The sequence below is a fragment of the Mauremys mutica genome, chromosome 10 (assembly GCF_020497125.1).
Source record: "Mauremys mutica isolate MM-2020 ecotype Southern chromosome 10, ASM2049712v1, whole genome shotgun sequence".
In the NCBI taxonomy this organism is placed as follows: domain Eukaryota; kingdom Metazoa; phylum Chordata; order Testudines; family Geoemydidae; genus Mauremys; species Mauremys mutica.
Genome location: NC_059081.1, coordinates 8,793,626 through 8,813,781, shown reverse-complemented (window position 1 = coordinate 8,813,781; position 20,156 = coordinate 8,793,626). Strand labels below are relative to the sequence as shown.

The window sequence follows — 20,156 nt, the reverse complement described above, 5'->3', positions numbered from 1 at the left end:
TAGGTGAACAGCTCCAATGTCTTATGTTCCAAGAGCTGTTTCCTTTGTCTGTACTTGGGAAGCTTTCACAGAAAATACTAGTATATTCCTTAGACCTAGCCAGAGTTTTGGAAAGAATGTATGAGTTACCTAGCGGTGCAGGAATCAGAGAAACCCATAGAATAATTTTACTGCCATCTTGAGAAGAGAAATTACTATGTATTTAAGGAAGGGGAGGAGAGGGAATCATTTTGAGGTAGAATCTGGCTAGCAATAAGGTATATTTTTAAGAGAAGAAAAGCCTAAAAAGTTTATACAGCTGGGGATGCCACTTGTCACATTCCAAATGGGAGAGTCCCTTCTAAATTTGTCTCTCTGTGCCCTACTGAGAAAGGCCTTTCTGTCCCTGTCCTCAAAAAGAACAGTGGGATGTCCACCCAACCTATGTACCATCCCTAGCCTTCCTCTTCTGCACCAGCTACCAAAAAATATCAGCAAACTCAAAGCTAGCTTCCCATACTGAAGTTCAGAGCTGGGATACACGAGGTTGTTCAGAGATAGATGCAGTTCAACTGACTTGACGAAAAGGAGATACAGTACAATAGGGTTTGTTTTAAAGGATTTTGTTCCTAATTCCTTAACAGAGCTTAACTCTGAAGATCACTCCTAGTGTTGGTTCCCACATTTAATTTGGGGTCCAAATATGGACTGTGAAAACACAGAACTGGACATCATGAGGCCCCACCACAATATTGACGTACATCTCCAGGGGGACAAATTTGCCACATCTCATGGAGATGTTTAGATGGTAATGCCCACCAAAACCCCAAGCCTCAGTCTTCTTAGAGTAACAGAGCCCTCTTAAAATTGTTACCACACCAAAAGGTTATTCGCTTCTGTAAGTCCAAGTGCTGCCCTTTGCAGGCCTATTGGGACCTGGAGGCAGCTCGTCTCCAGGCTACAAGTGAGATTCTCCTTGAGCTGAAGACCCCACTCAAAGAGGTTCCACTCCTTTTACCTCCATCTTTAACAACTGACAGCTGACTGACAGTGGCAGCCTTCCCATGTGGCAGGGCTTCTCCCCAGCCCCTCTGATCTGGGAAGGAGTTGATTAACACTTTCTTCCCTGTGCTGGGGAGTAGGGCAGGAAAGAGAGCAAGGTATGTATATTCCATATCAATCTTAACTCGATGCTTCCATGATCAACATTTGAAAGTCTGATCCTGCTTCCACTGGACTCTGTGAGAGTTTTGCCTTTAACTTCAGTGGCAACAGGATCAAACCCTTAGCATTTTCACTAAGTGGAGGAAAGGAAATCAAATTCTGGATTATCCCTGATTTAACAGAAATATTGAGAAACTAGAAGAAGTTTCTTTACTTGTATGTCCTCTTGCATAGAATTTAGAATGGAGTGACAACCAGAAATGAGGTAGTAGTCTTTTTAGCTCATTAGAAAAAAAAATCGAAGCAGATGCAAGAAATATAGATCTTCTACTACAATGATAACACAAAATGTACTCAGTTCTACCAAACCTAGTAAGTGACGTGGCTAAGCGTTAGAAAAAATGCTGCATATATCATATGAAACCAGGCATCAATGGGATCAGTGACTGCTCGTCCGAATTTTCTAATGAATATGTTTAATTCAGATTTAGTTTAACAAGAATGGAGTCCTCCCAACTTCTGACTCCCAAGTCTGATTTGGTCACGTGTCATGCTGGGTCATCATGGTACAGTAACCTGTTCAATGCTACACCAGGACACAGAGCCTGCAAGTTGTCAGTTTACAGTTCCTGTGAGACCTTCTAAGGCCAGGAACCCCAATGAATTCAGCACGTTCACATGAGAACAAATGCCACCGTTCTTATTAAATTCTAACAGTCTAATGAAAAACACTCCTGCTGCTTTCAAAGTGTGGAAAACATAAAATACCTCCTTGTGCTGCTGCTGCTGCTAAGGGAGCAGGTTTCTTCCCCGTCTCAGGAAAGCCATTCCCCTCCAGAATTGCACCTTTCCCTTCTTTTTTCCCAGCAGCGGTTGAAGCGGAAGTTTCCATCTTAGATGCGCATATTCCAGCTCAGGAACCCTAAGGAACACAAACCAAAAACACATTTCTGTCATCTCTTGAACAAAAGAAGCAAAATGAGCCCCAGGAGGGACAGCCCAATACATCATCCCAATCCAAAAGCAAATTTAAAAAAAAAAAACAACAAAGATCTAAGTTTTTTTCCCTGGCAGCCTGGCTGCTATAATTATAATCAGAAAGGGCTTGGCTCTGCAAAGTGCTGAGTGCTCTCAGTTCCCATTGATGTCATGGGAGTTGAAGAGGATCAGGACCTCAAAGGATCAGGCCCATTTTTTTAATTAAAAGTTTTGACTGGGTTTTATTTTGTGGGTTATTATGCAGTCAATCCAAAGAGGTGAACCTTTGTACTCAATTACTCCCAACCCCCAAACTATTTTTCAACCCGCTTGAATGATAATAAACAATAGGTACTCAAGACCCTATGCAACACTCAGGCAAAACATCCATTGATTCTTATCTGCTCAATTCAGGTTCTTATTTCATGCCCAAAGTCATATCTGAGAATCAAATTTTTTCCTGAGCAAGGAGTGCTGAATCATGCAACTTAAGCCGCAGTTTAAAGTGCTGAGTATCAAGCACAAGTGTATCTTTATTCATATCTGTAAGACACCCACTCCCATCCTTCCAGAACACTAGTTCTGTGTGAGGAAGAAAGGCTAATCCAATACAATCCTAAAGTGGGTTTCCCCGAGAGGTCCCAGCACATTTTCATTTCTGGTCCCCGTCCACATTAACATAGCTGAAGGCTTCCTAGCTTTATTTGAGACATGTCTATATAGTTCCTACTTTGGGAAAGGTGGAGGTGGGAGATACTGAAACCATTTGGTGCCTATGTATTACTGGTCCTTCACTCAGGTCTTGAGAGAAATCACAGCAAGATCCCTCTTCCATTTTTAATTGTAGTTTGTGTAAATTATCCAGCCTCAAAAATTTGCTGGAATACACAGGCTGCTTCAGTTACAGGAATTAACTGTAACAGCCAAAAAATTTCTGGGAAAGCGTGAGAGAACTTTTGGGTTGGAATCAGCTTCACTGTAACAGCATCACTTCAAATTTTCTTCACTTTACATTGCAAGTAAAGATTTACAGAGTCCCGAACAGCTTTCATTAAAGAAAGAGTCCACATGCCTTGCAAACTTTTCTCCGTATAAAGATTCCAGGAACTCCCATTTGTTTTGTCTGATACATTTTACCCTTTGCTCGGCTGTAACCCAGATGTGAGCTCTTTTTTCCTCCCCTTGCTACCTTGAGGATTTAATTTTGATTTTAATGTTTTTATACCTTTAAAAAAATTAAAGAAAAAAAATTCTCTCCTCTTGGATTAGTTTACTGTATTATAATGATTGTTATTTGTATTATTGTAGCACCTTGGAGCTTCAGTCATGGACCTGGACTCCGTTGGGCTTATTGCCAGTGCTTTTTTCACTGAGTTGCTTTCTGAGGCTTTGTCTACACTAGCATTTTTGTCAGTCAGGGTGTGTGTGAAAACTCCCCCACCCCCCGACCAACATAAGTTTTACAAACAAAAGCACCGGTGTGGACAGCGCTATGTCGCCAGGAGATGCCAATATAGCTACTGCCACTTGTTGGGGGTGGTTTAATTATGCCGGTGGGAGAGCTCTCTCCCATTGGCATACAGCAGCTACACGGGAGACCTTTCAGCAGCACAGCTGCAGAGGTTCGGCTGTGCCACCATAAGGTGTGTAGTGTAGACATAGCCTAAGGCCCCGATTCAGTGAAGCATTCCTCATTCAGAAAGGGCACTTAAGCACGTGGTTAACGATAATACTCACTTAAGTCCCACTGAAGTCACTGATTGGGACATAAGCAATTGTTGAAGGTTATCCTCATACTTAAGCATTGAAAAGGGCTGGAATACTTTCTGAATCAGGACCTAAATAAAGGGCTTTGCAAAGACCCAGGGTATCCACACTGCAATTGCTGCTGCAGGTATGCCAATGCAGTATAGACACACACTATAATAACAGAAGGGTTTTTTCTCTTGCTGCAATAAATCCAACTCCCTGTAGCTAGGTAAGAATTCTTTCATCAACCTAGCCGTATCGATGGTGGGATTAGGACATGGAACTTTTCACAGCCCTGAGCAACAAGGCTAAGTTGACCTAAGTTTGAGGTGTAGACCAGGCTCTAGTCAGCAGCATGAATAAGCCATTTTCCCCCTGATATTTGGTAATATTCTCAGAAACCAAACAAACTGATTTAGTCTGACTGGTGTTTTTAAAGAGACAAGGGGGATGAGCTAATAACTTTTACTGGACCAACTTCTGTTGGTGAGAGAGACAAGCTCTTCAGCTCTGTGAAAACTCGAGAGCTCATCTCTCTCACCAACAGAAGTTGGTCCAATAAAAGATATTACCTCACCCACTTTGTGTCTCTAATATTCTGGGACCAACATGGCTAAAACAACACTGCATACGGCAATGGTATTTTTTAAAGTCAGTGGTGTTCAGTGCAAAATACTAAGACAACAAGGCTTTGCAATCTTTATTGCTTAATCAGCAGAAAGCAAAAATAAACAAACTCTTGAGTGATCGAGAACTGACTCCTCGGTATCAGTTTCTAAACAATCAGCAAGGCTTCAGAGGGCAGGTTAGATAGAGCACAGAAAAAAGCCACAAGTCCTGTGCTGCCTCTATTAGAGCCACAGTGCAGAATCTCACCCATAGTAGTTATCTTTAATTTAAAAAAAACAATCTCTTCAGCTTTACACATGGTCCTCTTCTCCCTCTACCATTTCCCCAAACTCTCTAGCAGTAGCCTCCTCTCTGTCCCCCATGCTGGTGCAAGAGCCTTCTCCTCTGCAGTTCCTGCCTTCTGGAAGAGCTGTCCTGTATTTCTCGGCGGCCTCCTCCACTCTTCATGTATTTTAAAGTGCCAAGGGAAAAAAAGCACTTTTCTCCCTTCCCTCTACATTTCTTTCATTTTCCTCTTGCTGTTTAAGTTCCCAATTCTGCAAATACTTGTGCACGTGCTTGAGTTTAAGCACTTGAGTAGCCCCATTGAAGTCAAGAAGACTAGTCTCACATTTACAATTAAGCATGTGTGTCACAGGGTAACTGCACTGGTGGCACCCTCTTGCAGCTGGCCACAGCACAACATATGTGCCTGCCTGTTTCCCCTCAGTCCAGCCATAAAAACAGTCCAGTCTCGCTCACTGATACAGTCCTGCATCTGTGCGTAATTTATCATGTTCATGTGAAACACTCTTCAGAACCCTCATGATACAAACTATTCTCCCAATTCCCACAGTAAAACTTAGAAGAGTTTCATGATTTTCCATTCCCCTCTCCAGGGACATCATTTTCAAGTCACATACCTGAGTCCATCAGCACTTGGATCTCTGTTCCTTTCTGTCCTCATTCCAGAGTCCCACTCTCCAGGCCAGCCACCTGAGAGTGACTAGTCTTCATGACTCTTCTACCCAAACACAGACTAACAACTCAGCCCTTTTCAGCATCCCAGCACTGGCTTTTAGCTACCTAGGCCCACCTCTGGCCTCCTAGTCCTAGCCAATTCCTCCCTCTTCCAGAGAGGGCCTCACAGCAGACTGTCTCCCTCAGGCAGTTTTCACCTGCCCTTTTCCTCACACCTCCAGTCTGTGCTCTCTAGGTCACAGGTGCCCTCTGTTAAGCCCAAATTGGAGTGGTGGGGGGAATCAGCTGACTACCACAGGTGCACTGGCCTCTTCCCTCTTAAAGGATCCATGTCACCCTGTGCCAATGTGTTTGCAGTACCAGGGTGTAACTTTGTGGATGCTTACTGTTTTAACTCAAAAGTGCTTTCTGGGAATTTTTCTGTAAGAGTGACACAGTTTTGCTGGCAAAAAAATTGCACGTACAGTTAAATTCAGTAGAACAGCTAAGTTGCAGATTTGCAGGCTCAAATTGCAGATGCAAAAATGGAAGCCAACATTTGAAATGATGTGATATACAATTATAAGCTTGACCGATCACATCTGAACTGCGCACATACCTATGCAGCACTAACTAGGCCCCTTAAATCCTGTCCACGCACACATTGGGCTCAATGGCAAACATGGAATAGGTTCATTGGGGCCAAGATTTACAACAATTTAATCTAGAAATTACTTTGAGTTACAGATGATGTATGAAATAAATACACTCAATCGAAGGAGTGTTTGACCTATGTCTGACATTCTGGGCTTCTGTTCACTAAGCAAATAAACATCAGAGGCTAAATTATTAGTCTGCCACCTGTTTCTTCTTAGCCCCTCCTTCAAGGTTTTCCACTTTTGTTTGAAACCTGACCCTTCCTCTCCCCTCAGGGCTTACTGTGTCCACAGAGCTGCAAAGTTGCTCTGTGTTTCGGATGTTACACAACACTATTATTAGTAAAAAACAAAACATATTCTTCTTGCAAAGGAACTCATTTCCACAGTAGATGTGAAGATTATGGCCAACGTTTTCCAACTTGGGTGCCTCAAATCAGTAATCTAGATCCATATTTTAGGCATCTAAATAAGTGGCCTGCTTTTCCAAAGTATTGTACCCACAACTCAAAGCAACAGAAGATGTGGGAGACTTGGGCAACTTTCACCTAGGTGCCTAAAGATTTAGAGGCCTAATTTTAGGCACTTGGAATTGAAAATTATGTTTAGAAGGGCCAATTTTCAAAAACAGCTAAGTGTTATAGGAGCACAAGTCCTGTTGGCTTTCAATGAGACTTGTGCTCATAAATGCCTTTGGTGCTTTTGTAATCTCAGTCGGCATCGATAAAGTAATTAGCCCCTAACAAGAATATTTCTGTGTCCTGGAAATGCAGTAAAGTTAATAATCAAGAATATTACTGCTGTTAGGCTTCTCTGCTTCAGTGTCTCTTGAAAATTTAGACATTTCAGGCTACATTTTCAACAGTGACTAGTAATTTGGGGTGCCTCAGGAATGGGGTGCCCAGCCTGAGACACTCTGAAGCAGCCTGCTTTTCAGAAAGTGCTAAGGGCCAGAATTGTAAAGGTATTTAAGCATCTAACTCCCATTTAAATCAATGGGAGTTAGAGACCTAACTGTCTTACAAATCTGGCTCTAAGCGCCTACCCTCTGCAAATCAGGCCTCTTTAAAAGGCATCTAAATTTGGGCACCCCAAAAATGGAGGCCTCCAAAATCACAGGTTGCTTTTGAAAATATGGCCCTCAGTTATTACTCTGGGTATTTGAATCTCTGTTTTTATGTTAAATATGAATAAAAAAATCACCAAGTGATTATAATAAATGGTTGCATTAGAACAGGTAAATCCTTCTCAACCACGAGATTAGAAAAAAATAGAATGCAACGATTCTAATCTTATGGGATTTAAGGGATTTAGTGGAAATAAGTCTATAATTATTTTTGCTTTGTTAAGGGTACTGGGTGGCTGAGGGAATTGGAAATAGGATATGGGGCCTTTTACCTCTTGGTCACTGATTCTCCAGGGTGGTAATGACCATCTGATAGTCATTCAGGAGCCAATGTGAGTGGGTAGGTGGGTTTCAGATTTTTCCTACCAAATAGGTGTCCCCATCACATAAGCAGTAACTGGCACCCTTGCTGACAGTCTCAGCAGAGTAGCCAGGGAATAAATAGGCAGATCAACTGAATTATTCTCTGACCTTCAGATGGGGTTGAGTGGTCAGGCAGTGTGAGGAAAGCTTCCACTCCCACCACCATCCAATATGAATTCTGGAGGCAGCATGGCCTTGTGGTTAAGGTACAGACCTGGGACTCCAGATAACTAGGTTCTCTTCTTGGCTCTGCCACAGATTTCCTGTGACTTCACCTCTCTATTCTTCAGTTTCCACATCTGTGAAATGGAGACACCATACTTATCTACCTCACTGAAGTTCTATGAGACTTAATTTTGTCATGTTTGCAAAGTGCTTTGAGATCCCCAGAAGGAAGAGGCTACAGAAAGTAGTATACTTTTGAGTATAAGGCGATATAAAGGCTATTTTCTAGGGCTGTCAGTCCGACCCTATTCATGAGACCTACATTTATATTTTTTAAGCAATAGATCTTTTGCTCTCTGCTCAGTGCTAAACTTTTTTCCACTGCTCTGTGCCACACAGAATTCATGAATTCAGAGACAAATTAATCCTAACTGCAAGCCATTTGGCAGGAAAAAGGGTTTCACAGGGATCCTACTTTTTACAGATAAAGAGCATGCATATAGGAGTTATACAGAGAAAAACCCTGTGCATTTATTCAAACACCAACCTGCGCTCTCAGTCATTACTCAGAATTAGAAATCCAAAATGGATTACTTCGTTTGTTCTTTAGGTTCACAACCTTCTCTACAGGCAGAGGGTTAGGTAATTGATTTTGACACTAATACCAAGCACTGTTCATATCCCCTGTAATATGATTCTGCGGTGGCATTAAAAAGGCAGGTAAGTGAGAGCCGAAAGGAAAGTGCTATGGGATTTGCCCTAGACAACCCCAACTATTTTAACAGCTGCATTGTATATTAAGAGGGAGAAATCCCAACAGAATTAAAAACAACAAAGCCACATTTGCCTTTGAGCAAAAACAGAAGCCATAAAACTTTCCTAATAAAACAATCCTTCCTGTTAAGTGTATGAGGAATGGTCACAAGTGCTCTTCCAAAACACCCATCTTCTTCTAGGGCCACCAGCCTAAAGCTAACTCCCAACTAGACTGCAAATAAACAGATGCTCATCAGATTCCAATTTATTTTATTTTTTTAGGAAAGTTTTGGTTAAGTTTGAACATTTCTGGGTTTTTCATTAAAAAACCAAGAATGTAGAGAATCTAGAATCTAATGGACAGAATCTAAAATTTTCAGTGAAAAATAATTACCAAGTCTACTTAATTTTCTATGATTTTCAGGCTTACTGTGATAAGGCAGCAGACAACAATAAATCTCAGAGATGGGTCTGTTCTATAAAGAACACAGTAGGGCCAATGAATTGCATTTGAGAGATCAAGAACCAATCTGCCAACCAGGGGCGGCTCTAGGTATTTTGCCACCCTAAGCACGGCAGGCAGGCTGCCTTCGGAGGCTTGCATGCAGGAGGTCCCTGGTCCCGCGGATTCGGCGGCATGCCTGCAGGAGGTCCGCCGAAGCCGCAGGACCAGCGGACCCTCCACAGACATGCCGCCGAAGGCAACCTGCCTGCCGCCCTCGCGGCGACCGGCAGAGCGCCCCCCGTGGCTTGCCGCCCCAGGCACGCGCTTGGCGTGCTGGTGCCTGGAGCCGCCCCTGCTGCCAACATAACATCGGGAGAAAGGCTTCCTAAATAGGCCTTCAGGTACAGCTCTGCTTCTTTTTCAAAGATCTCAAGATATTTATAGAACTCTATTCTCTCTTTCATTTAAAATCTAATTCTCTTATACAAAATTAAAATGATGAAATACACAATTCAATTAATTAGCTTAAAAATTAAAACCTGTTTCACCTTATACCATCTTCATTTGTATGAACAGAGGGATATTTTCAGAGTCTGTTCTTTAGTAGTGGGCTGTGTAACACAGAAAAAGCCCTTTGCTTGCAATCAGTTATGAAATACAGCTTGAGCCAAGTGTTTGAACATTGACTCAATACAGTGGTTGTTGTGATCCTTTTCAGTCTTCTGTTCTGGGTTACCCAGCTGCGATAGCAATTATTTCAGTGAAGCCCTGAGCTTTACAACAGAGCAGAATTTGAGCCCCCTTCTATCAACAGCAGCCTCAGATTAATAAAGTTATTTCTCTCCACATGCCAGAAGTAAATGTATGGACTACTCAAACATGCAGTTTATCACTTAAGGATCTAAAAATGTTTATAAAATATCAGTCAAACGTAACAGCAGCATAAATAAGAAGTCATGATTAATCACTTGTGAAGTCCTTTGGATGACAGGTTCCCAGTCAAGCCAATTCATTTTCAACTACTCTGCCCTTAGAAATGACTCAAATGTGCATCTTGTAAGGTCTTCACCATGACTTCAATGTATATGAGAGCACTCACTCTCTACTGCATGTACCTTACAGGAGAAAGGAACCTTACATTGAAGATGACCTGCTCTATTCCTACTCCACTGTACACTATTTAGAACTTCATATTTGCTTTATTCCAGACCAAAATCCTCAACCAGGGCCAGATTCAGCTTGTTGCTGAGAATCCTCATTTCACTTTGATTTTAAAGAGAGGTGAAGATTCTCAGTGTATTATTATTAACTACTTATTTGTATTACCAGCAAGCATACTTGGAGTGAACAGCACACGTTGCAGTAGAGAAGCACCAGGAAGTCAGTCTGTATGCACATGGCTGGAATGATAGCTGCAGTTGCAGCATCTCAGTAAATAGTTGCACAACAACAGGGAAGTTAGAGTACTATTGATAAGGGAAGAAGGAAGACGGGGAGGAGAGAGCAGGGATCCTGGTGGGGAGGCAGCGATCCAGCAGAAGGAAAGATTGTTGGTGGGGGCACACAGAACCCCTGGCGTGTGGCAGAGTGGGGAATGAGACATGCAGCTATTTGGGGGAAGGGCCCCTGCAATGGGGAAATGAGGCACAGTGGTATGGAGGAAGGGGGACACACAGAGCACCTGGGAGGAGAGAAGTTGGGGGGAGATGCAGGGAGTCCCTGAAATCAAGGGGGATGTCAGGGTAAAATAAGGAATGCTTGTGAGCTGGGAATGGAGGGATGGCAAGGGGCCCCTGGTGTGTGCAATATGCTCAGACTACAGACACTACAGATCATGCAACCCCCTAGTACACTCTATCATCTATTTGTAATGGTTTAGAGAATGGCAGGGCTCACATGATGCAAACAATCTGACTATTTATAAGGTTCCATTCAGAGGAAAAGGAAGAATGATTGACGTTGTACAAGGAATGAACCTCAATTGTTCTATCATTCTTACAGAAGATACAATATTTAATTTACATGGGATGAGGCCAACAGTTTAAATGCAGATTGGGTTGGTGGCAGTGATCAGAAGTTATTACCAACTGGAGGCCCATAACTAATGAGCTGACTGCATCACATACATAACCATCACAATTAGCCCTAATGGGCCTACCTGTTGGCAGTCTCTGCAGAAGCCAAAGACTAAATGGGCCATGGGCAGTGAACTACTTTCTCTCTTCCTAGAACTGGTCAATTCCAGGTCATGCTTGAGGTATATTGGTGGACAGAAGGTAGTACTAGAAGAACCTGTACTGTACCCATTCAGTGGATTCAGCATACAAAATGCCAATTCGGTATTTTCCATGAGTATTAAATTCACTTTAATTTTGTAACTTATTTATTTGTAAGCTATTTTGGTTTTCTAATTCTTTTTAAAGAAAGGATCTTGGATCTGTTTCCCGATTTCATGTACATTTTTGAGTCAGCTAATTGCTGCGGCAAGACACCAGCATAGTCTTAGAGCCTTGAACAGAAATTATCATTCACATGCTGGGTTAAAACTATAACAATACATCATCAAAACATATGAGCAGACATGAAAGCCCAGAGTCAGACACAGATTAAGCACGCGGTCCATGCTGAGACATGCATGCAGCGGTATGCAACTTTCTCTTCTCTTTTAGAAGTTGTCTTTGTTTCCTACTTCGGAAGAGTCAAGAGGATAGTGGGGCTGGGGGAAGAGCAGTTTGCAGTGGAAAAGGAAAACAAAGTCATACTTGTAGTTTCAAAGCCTAGTCTAATCATGAGAGATTTTTACCATACAAAATTCCAACAAGCAAAGAACTGTCATGCAGAGATAGTCAAGATGCCATTGCATTAAGAACCTGGGTTAATATGCTGTGAAAATACAGGGGAGTATATTGCCTGATAAGCAACATTGCTTGGAATTGATATATTGCCATTAGACCTCATCAAAAAAATTCTAACTGAAGGGTTTTTTTCCCCATCAGAAAATGGCTTTTAGACAAAATAGACATTTTCACAAAAGAATTGTGTCTGTGTAAAAAATGTCTGAGTTTTCATTGAAAACCTACAAAGTTTTCCATTTTCAGCGACTGAAAACTTTCTGGTTTTTCAATGAAAACCTCTTCCTTTCTCTCCTGATAACCAAAACATCTACCTTTCAACTTCTCTATTTTGTTAGTGATAACTGCTTAGTAAGACTTGAGTAATAAACATCTCCCAGAATGCTGATAAACTGCAATGTGTTTATGCTCTGCCAATGGTGCTTTTGTTGACTACACATTCCTTTACCATGTAGTTATGTCTATTTTGCTACAAGTGATTAGATGACTAAGACAGAAAACTGTCCACCAAAAGGAAATGGTTACTCTGTGATTGCTGCCTGGTCTCATGCAAGAACTGACTTGGTATCTGGGTCTAGTGGGCAGTTGCTAGCACCACAAAAAAATCACCTTCACTGATTTATTCTCTCAATAGAGAGACCAAGGAAAAAGAACTTCACCCTTAGAGGTGATCTTTCCATATCAGACTTGAGGGACAGTGGGATGTCATTGTGGGGAAGCTTCTCCTTTTGCTGCCATGCTGGATCTGTTCTCCAGATGAAATGCAATAGGGCTGAGAAGCCAGCAATTTTCTTGTGCACAAAACTCACTGGAACAAAAACAAACAAACAAACAAAAAACAACTCTCCACTATGCTTTTGCCAAATGACAACAAGTTGCTATGGCTGGGCGGAGTAGTTTACGAACCATACTGTTTAAGAATGTAACATCTGGACATTTTAACTTATTCAAGTAGAAGAACTGTACTTTGTGGTAACTGGGCCAGGAACTCAGCAATTCAGTTAGTAGTGGATTCTCTCTTGCTGTAACCCAATTATTATTCAGAAGCCACAGTCGTGCCAGGACTTTGTGGGATTAAGGAACAGACTATGATGAACAGCAGCCACACTGTGCTACTATTTGGGGTAGCTGGATAGCAGACACTACTGGGATAGCAGAATGCTGATATTTATCAATTTACTGGTACAGTTAACAAAATCCAGCCTCTTGAAAGGATTTAGACTGTTGAAACACAGTTGTTCTTATGAGCATTACCCTCCTCCATTCCCTTCTATTCTTTGCTACAATCTAATTTAAGGCAAGAAAATAAGTATAAACTCTTCAAGACAAGGATCAAATCTCTGTCTGGTTTTTTTTTGTTTGTTTTTTTTAAATATACTGCTTAGCTTAAAGGGGCCTTGATACTGCTTGGGGTTTTGGGTACAACTACAATAAAAAAATAATAAATAGTAAAGAGTTACTATTGTACACTATAGCTATTTTAATTTCAGTTCTCAGTTATCGGCTAAGGGAAAGAAAAATATGTTAGCCCTCCTCAAATAAATTATAGAATAAACAGCATCAGTTACTGGACAGTTCAGTTATAGTTTGTTTTCTTATTTATACAGAACCATTGGTGTGCAAGTGAGTTAAAGAAAGGACAAACTTTGCTGCTTTGAGAAACTTATAGTCTGAGAAAGTATCCCTAATCAGGAAAGCACTTACTAAAGTCTCATTGAAGCCAATGGGACTTAAGCACATGGCTGATTTCTTCCACTACAAATGTGTTCTCTCTTCCTTCAGTTTCACCATCTTCCTTGCTAAACAATTATACTTCTAAAACTTATTCCCTGCTGCCGTTTGCCACCTTTTATTTACTCTGCAAGCCCTCCCCCTCTTCCAGCCTCACCTTCTCCCTCGGCCTGTTTCTTCCAAGAGAAAATTGACAAAATATGGTGTGACCTTTCCCCCCTCCCCTTGGTTCACCCTGCTTTCCATCTTCCACTTCAACAACTGTCAGGATTTTGTCAGGATCCTGGAGTACAGGATCCTGACAAAAGGAAGAAAAGGGAGCAGAAGAATATGGACCCTGGATGTCAGAAAAGCAGACTTTGACTCCCTCAGGGAACTGGTGGGCAGGATCCCCTGGGAGGCTAATATGAGGAGGAAAGGAGTCCAGGAGAGATGGCTGTATTTTAAAGACGCCTTATTGAGGGCACGGGAACAAACCAGCCTGATGTGTAGAAAGAATAGCAAATATGGCAGGCAACAAGCTTGGCTTAACAGAGAAATCTTCAGTGAGCTTAAACACAAAAAGGAAGCTTACAAGAAGTGGAAACTTGGACAGATGACTAGGGAGGAGTATAAAAATATTGCTCGAGCATGCAGGGGTGTAATCAGGAAGGCCAAAGCACAATTGGAGTTGCAGTTAGCAAGGGATGTGAAGAGTAACAAGAAGGGTTTCTACAGGTATGTTAGCAACAAAAAGAAGGTCAGGGAAAGTGTGGGACCCTTATTGAATGGGGGAGGCAACCTAGTGACAGATGATGTGGAAAAAGCTGACGTACTCAATGCTTTTTTTGCCTCGGTCTTCTCAGACAAGGTCAGCTCCCAGATTGCTGCACTAAGCAGCATAGTATGGGAGAAAGTGAGCAGCCCTCAGTGGTTAAAGAACAGGTTAGGGTCTATTTAGAAAAGCTGGACACCCCCCTTGCATTCCACCAAAATGGCTCTTGCCACAGTCTCTAATGACCTCTTCCTAGCCAAAGATCAGAACCAGTTCTCTTTCTTTGTCCTTCTTGACCTGTCAGGTGCCTTCAACATGAATCAGACTCTTCCTCTTGAAATCTTGTCCTTCCTTGGCTTCTGTGACTCTGTCCTCTCCTGGTTCTCCTCCTAAGTCTCTAACAGCTCCTTCAGCATTTTCTTCAGAGGAGCCTCCTCCTCCCATGCTCCACCTCCAACTTTCTGTGGGGCTTCCTTAGGGCTCTGTCACTGGTTCCCGTCTCTTCTCATCTGCAAACAGAAATTCAACTACCATCTCTGTTTTCTGATTACTGAAAATTCTACCTCTCTGCCCCAGACCTGTCTCCTTCTGTCCAAACTAAAATCTTTGCCTCTCTCTCTGTCTGACATCTTCTCATGGATGTCCAGCTATCAGCTCAACCTCAATATGGCTAAAACAGAACTCTTAATCTTCCCCACTACCTCCTTTCTCAATCACAGTGGGCAACACCATGATCCTGCCTGTCACTCAGGCCTGTAGCCTGGACATCATTTTCAACTCAGACCACTCTAGGTCCTCATATCCAGACTATGTCTAAATCCCACCAATTCTTTCTGCATAGCATCACTAAGATACGGCCTTTCCTATGAATCCACACAGCTAAAACTCTTGTCAAGGCTCCCATCATCTTTCCTCTCAGTTACTGCAAAATCTGGCCTTGACAAATGCAATCTTGCCTTGCTGATATCCATTCAGAAAGTCACTATAAAGATCATACTCTTAGCCTGTCACTTTGACCATGTCACCCCTCTTTTTGCATCTCTATACCAAACATAAGCTAACACACTTTCAAAGCTCTTTGTGGCCTATTCCCACCCTACCTTTTATTCAACTCTCACCTCTGACTGACCCATGGCATCAGTCTTCATCACCCACTTACTACATTTTCAAACAAGCACCTGTGCTTTCTCCCATGCTTTCCCTCACACTTGGGAGGCACTCACTCCCCATAAAGATCTGTAACGCTCTCTCTTTGTACTCCTTCACAACCCTTCTTAAGACTCTTCTTTGCCATGTTGCCTACACAAAATCTTGACAGTGGTTAGGCTGCTGGTGTGCTGAGACCACAGCCTATCATGTTGACTACTGTTGTCACATTGTATCCCTGTACTTCCTCGTCTGTCTCTCTGTATCCATCTGTTGCCTCTTGTTTTACACTTAGATTGTAAGTTTTCCGGAGACTGGTGTCTTTTTGTTCTGTGATTGTATAGCACCTAGCACAGCGGTGGCCTGGTCCGTGTTAGGGCTTCTAAGTGCTACAGTAATACAAATAAACAACAACAATATTAAACCCATACTTAAGTCCCAATGGCTTTAATGAGACTTCAGCAAATGCTTAATTGCTTTCCTGAATCAGGGCCTAAATATGTTGTAATCTCTGTTGTTCTCCTCACTGGAAGATACACAGATTACAGGTCTGGGGTCTGATCCTAATCTCTTTCATGCTGGTTTCCCCCAGTGAAACTACTGATATCAGAGGACTTACTTCTCATTTACACCATTGTAGCAGTGAACATGGGGGGGGGAGGGCGGAGGAGGCAGGGGTTGCATCCACTGTCCCAGTGTTTGTAGCAATAATTGTATTCATTTGAACATCTTGCTCATTGCATTGTATTTTTCTTGAACAAGAGAGACATCGTCCAGTAGGGTATCCATTCATCATAACATCAAACAGCTCCTTCATACACAGACTTGGTATCATTGCGTGGTTTTACTTTGAATTATACACCAGAAATGTTGAATCACCAATCTAGCTACTTAAATGGCCCTCATTGCTGTAACATCTGAGTGCTTGGTTGAAACAGAGGTTAAAGACAGTTTATCTTTTCTAAAGAAATTAAACTCACATCATTCAAAGTTTCCAATCAGAGTCCTTCATTTTGGTTCAAATTTTTAAAGTTGTGGGGGGCACATACAAACACAAATATGGAGGATTGAGTGAGCAAATATGGATTACCTCACAATTTCTGCCCACAAGCCTCTATTTCCTGTCAACTACAATTTTTCTCTTGCACTTTGTTCCACATTTTGGGTCCTGAGAATTTAGTTGACACCTTCATGTATTACAGCTGAGTCAGTTCACCTCATCCGCTGTTCTGGAGATAAGGGTCTGTCAATATTTCTATTGCAATCCCAAATTTTCAGGAATTTACTGCCCGCCCATAAAGAGTTACCCCAGCTGGAAACCTGGAATAACAGAGCCATGGAGAGTACATTCTTTTTAAAACAAAATTTGTCTGGAATCCATTTGGTGATCATTTCTAAGTCATTAGCAGCACTGCAGAGTAGACATTTTCTAGAGTAGGACTCTTGCTTTGGTACAACGGTAATTCAAAACCTGGCTCTTTTTAAAATGAAAACATCCAGGCAAGCAGACAGCACCTCTGCTGCTTCAGAGAAAAGGAACCAGGAGGCACGCACAGGGTTGACTTTTCATCAATACATCTCACTGGGATTTTTAAGGAGAGTTAGTGAGCTTGAGCATCTCTTACTGATGTGACAGAGGGAGCTTTTAGAGTCTGTTGTATACACAATCAGTTAACTGTTTTGTTGCTGTCACATGAACCCCAAGGGGAAGATCCTCAGCTGATGGAAAGTGTCATAGCTCCACTGATGTAAATGGGGCCATGAGACTTTACACTATGTGACTTGGATAAAGCGCTTTTACCACCTTCCCATGTAGCAGGTATGTCACCTTTGCAAGGCCATTGCTCCAGTGAACCAATGGCAGTTAAAGATGCAATTCAGTGCGGGGCCATTTCCTTAGTAACACCAGTATCATACTTTATTGGAGATCCTACGTAGCCCAGGGACGATGCAAACCTACAATATGTAGAAGGCCTGTGGTCCACCTCAGTGAAAATATCTATGGGGGCAGGGGAATGTTCCAGCCAGGATACTTCCCTTGACAGTTACTGCAGTGACCCTCTGATTCTATGGAGGCCAATGTGGTGGGAAGGAGACCGAAGAGCTACAGAATACATTCTTGTCCCACCTCAGGGACTTAGCACATTGTCTCCACGCTGGCCCAAAAGACTTGAACATGAATGCCCTGTGTTGTCAACAGACACCAAGCCCCAATAAAAAATTAATGGCAAAATGATGATATAAGGAGACTGAGATTCAGACCAACCCCCCAAGGAAAACAATAAAAGAAAGGACCAAAATGTTTCCATTAAACTGAAAAACAAAAGACATTTTTCCAGTGGAATCCACCACTACAGCCCTGTAACAACGAACAAGAAGCTGAAACCAAGAAACCAAGTAGAAATAAATGAAACCAACAATTCTATTTTCTTGTTGTCTCATCCAAGAAAGATACAGTCAAGTGAACAGCAGAGTGCAATTTAAAAAAATAATCTAATTTCCTTGTCCATTTTTATAATCAGAGAAAAAAATGTTTTTAGGGGATTTTAATTAATAAATTTATAACTTGATAGGAAGCCATTAATTCTCTTCACTATAACTAGGTAGTGAAAACAGACTTGTAAGCTCAGCCATTATTGGAAGATCATACAACAAGCACAGAAGGCACAATACAGAGCCAGAACATCCAGAGGAATTCTGAATACTACAGCTGGGAAACTTTAGGTCAAACTTTTACTGTTACATTTGGTGGCATGTTTCTTCTTGGCCTTTTTTAGAGTTGGTTTCATATCTGGATGGTCCAGTGGTTAGTTACTAAGCTAAGATTTGGGACACTTAGGTTCAATTCCCTGCTCTGTCATAGATTTCCTTTATAACCTTGAACAAATCACTTAGATTGTCTGGGCCTCAGGTCCCTACTGTAATGGACCACGACATAGGCAGTCTGGCCTAGTGCTCACAGCTGGATTGAGGTCTACCCACTAGGAGATGGTAGGCAATGGGCAGGAGCTAGAGGAACCAGGTTCCATAAGCAAGAGCCAGGGTTAGAGTCAGCCGGGATCAAAGACCTGAGATCAGAGGCAGTACCAGATTAGAACTGAGAGGCAGGAAGTGGGGTCAGAGGCTGAAGATCAAGAAGGCCAAAGTCTGTGTGATTGCCAGACAACTTCCTGAGACTATCCCTGGGGTTAAATAGGGGACTTGGCCAATCAGAGGGCTGCAGGGTACCATCACTCTGGGTTTCTTGGGAAGCACACCCACTGAGCTTACTCTCCCATAGTTCTTCATGAGTATGCCTCTGCATGGTCTCCAGGTGGCACTATAGAAATATCAACTATCCTAGACTCCACAGATGTGGGTTCTAGTCCACAACTCCTTACAGCTGCCTGTAAAATGAGGGTAATAACACTATCCTACCTCAAAGATATGGTATCAGAATAAATACATCAAAGCTTGTGAGGTAGTAGGAGCCACATAAGTATCCAAGATACATAGCTATAAGTTACAACTTTTATCACAATAAACTCTAACCTGGCCTTGAAGAATGAGGGACTATTAGCTCCTTTCTACCTCTTAGGTTTGTGATCATATTTTTGAGACTGCCAGTCCCATGAATGCTTTGGAGGATTATACTTGGCTGAAGTCTCCAGAAAGTGGTTAACACTTGCTTATTTTGCCAGATCAAGCTCCTCTTCAGAGTAATCAAGCCCTAAGAGAAAAATACCTCCTGGCCAAAACCTGGTAGTACTAGATAGCTAATGGCCTCTTTTAAAATGCTCATTTTTCTCTCCTGTAGAAGTTATCTTTCCAAACCTTTACAGCTGTCAATATAAATTAATTATTTCAATTACCCTAAGCAGCACCTTGTCATATAATTACCCCAAGTAGTGCCTTGTTGTACATATTAACTACCCTCAAACAAACAGGTGCAGATCCAAGCAGCTCATGTTTCAAAGATCTCCACAGTGAAAGCCATTACAATTTATGTATTATCATAGGAGCCAAATGTTAGAATGGAACCTCCAGTCCTGAACTGCAATATATATGGATGAATGTTGGGGCACAATGCCACACATTGACTCCATGTACCCAGAAAAACAGCTTCACCATATGTACGCTATATAGGAATTGCCACACTGGAATAGTTCAGTGGTTCAACTCATCCAGCATCCTGTGTGACTGTGGCCAATAGTGGATGCTTCAGAGTAAAGCTACTTTTGTGGACCTAATTGTGTGATACCAGGCTAAAATCACAGAGACCAACAATGTTAATAGGATGGGTGTCTCTTTCTGACCCCCAGTTGTTGATCAGCTTGTGCCATGCAGCACAAAGCTTGAAATGAGGGGCAACACTACTCTTCTATTTCATGAGGTGCTCAGCTTATTCATTCATATTGGTAAATGCTTTGAGATCTTTGGATGAAAGATGCCATAGACGTGCAAAGCATTATTATAAAGCCACCTCAGAATTTGTATTGTATAACCAGAAATACTATTCCCTATTCATATAAATGTCTCAGCCTTTCTTGAAACTTACAGAGCTACCTGCTAATTTACTAAGTGCACTAACTATATCCTATCACTTTTTGACTTAATCACAATTGCCTTACAGGAAATTAACATAGCGAGCACTTTCACAGCTGACATGCCTTTAAAAAAAATTCCCAGAGTTAAAACTTGTATAAATAATGTAAGTGACATGGAATATAATTATTAAATGTTG

At 41.9% G+C, this 20,156-nt stretch overlaps 1 protein-coding gene across 15 annotated transcripts in view; it reads right to left on the bottom strand.

The window, feature by feature from the left end:
- GLI2 (GLI family zinc finger 2) overlaps nt 1–20,156 on the bottom strand; it is a 406,855-nt gene that overhangs the window by 202,687 nt on the left and 184,012 nt on the right. For 13 of the 15 annotated variants that reach the window (XM_045033089.1, XM_045033083.1, XM_045033085.1 and 10 more), the window contains one exon: nt 1,912–2,065. In XM_045033089.1, the coding sequence (XP_044889024.1) occupies nt 1,912–2,035 (124 nt within the window). In that variant the 5' untranslated portion in view covers nt 2,036–2,065. Of the gene's footprint in view, nt 1–1,911; nt 2,066–5,402; nt 5,664–18,964; nt 19,062–20,156 lie in introns of those variants that run through there. The other 2 variants (XM_045033093.1, XM_045033090.1) reach the window with 2 other exon arrangements.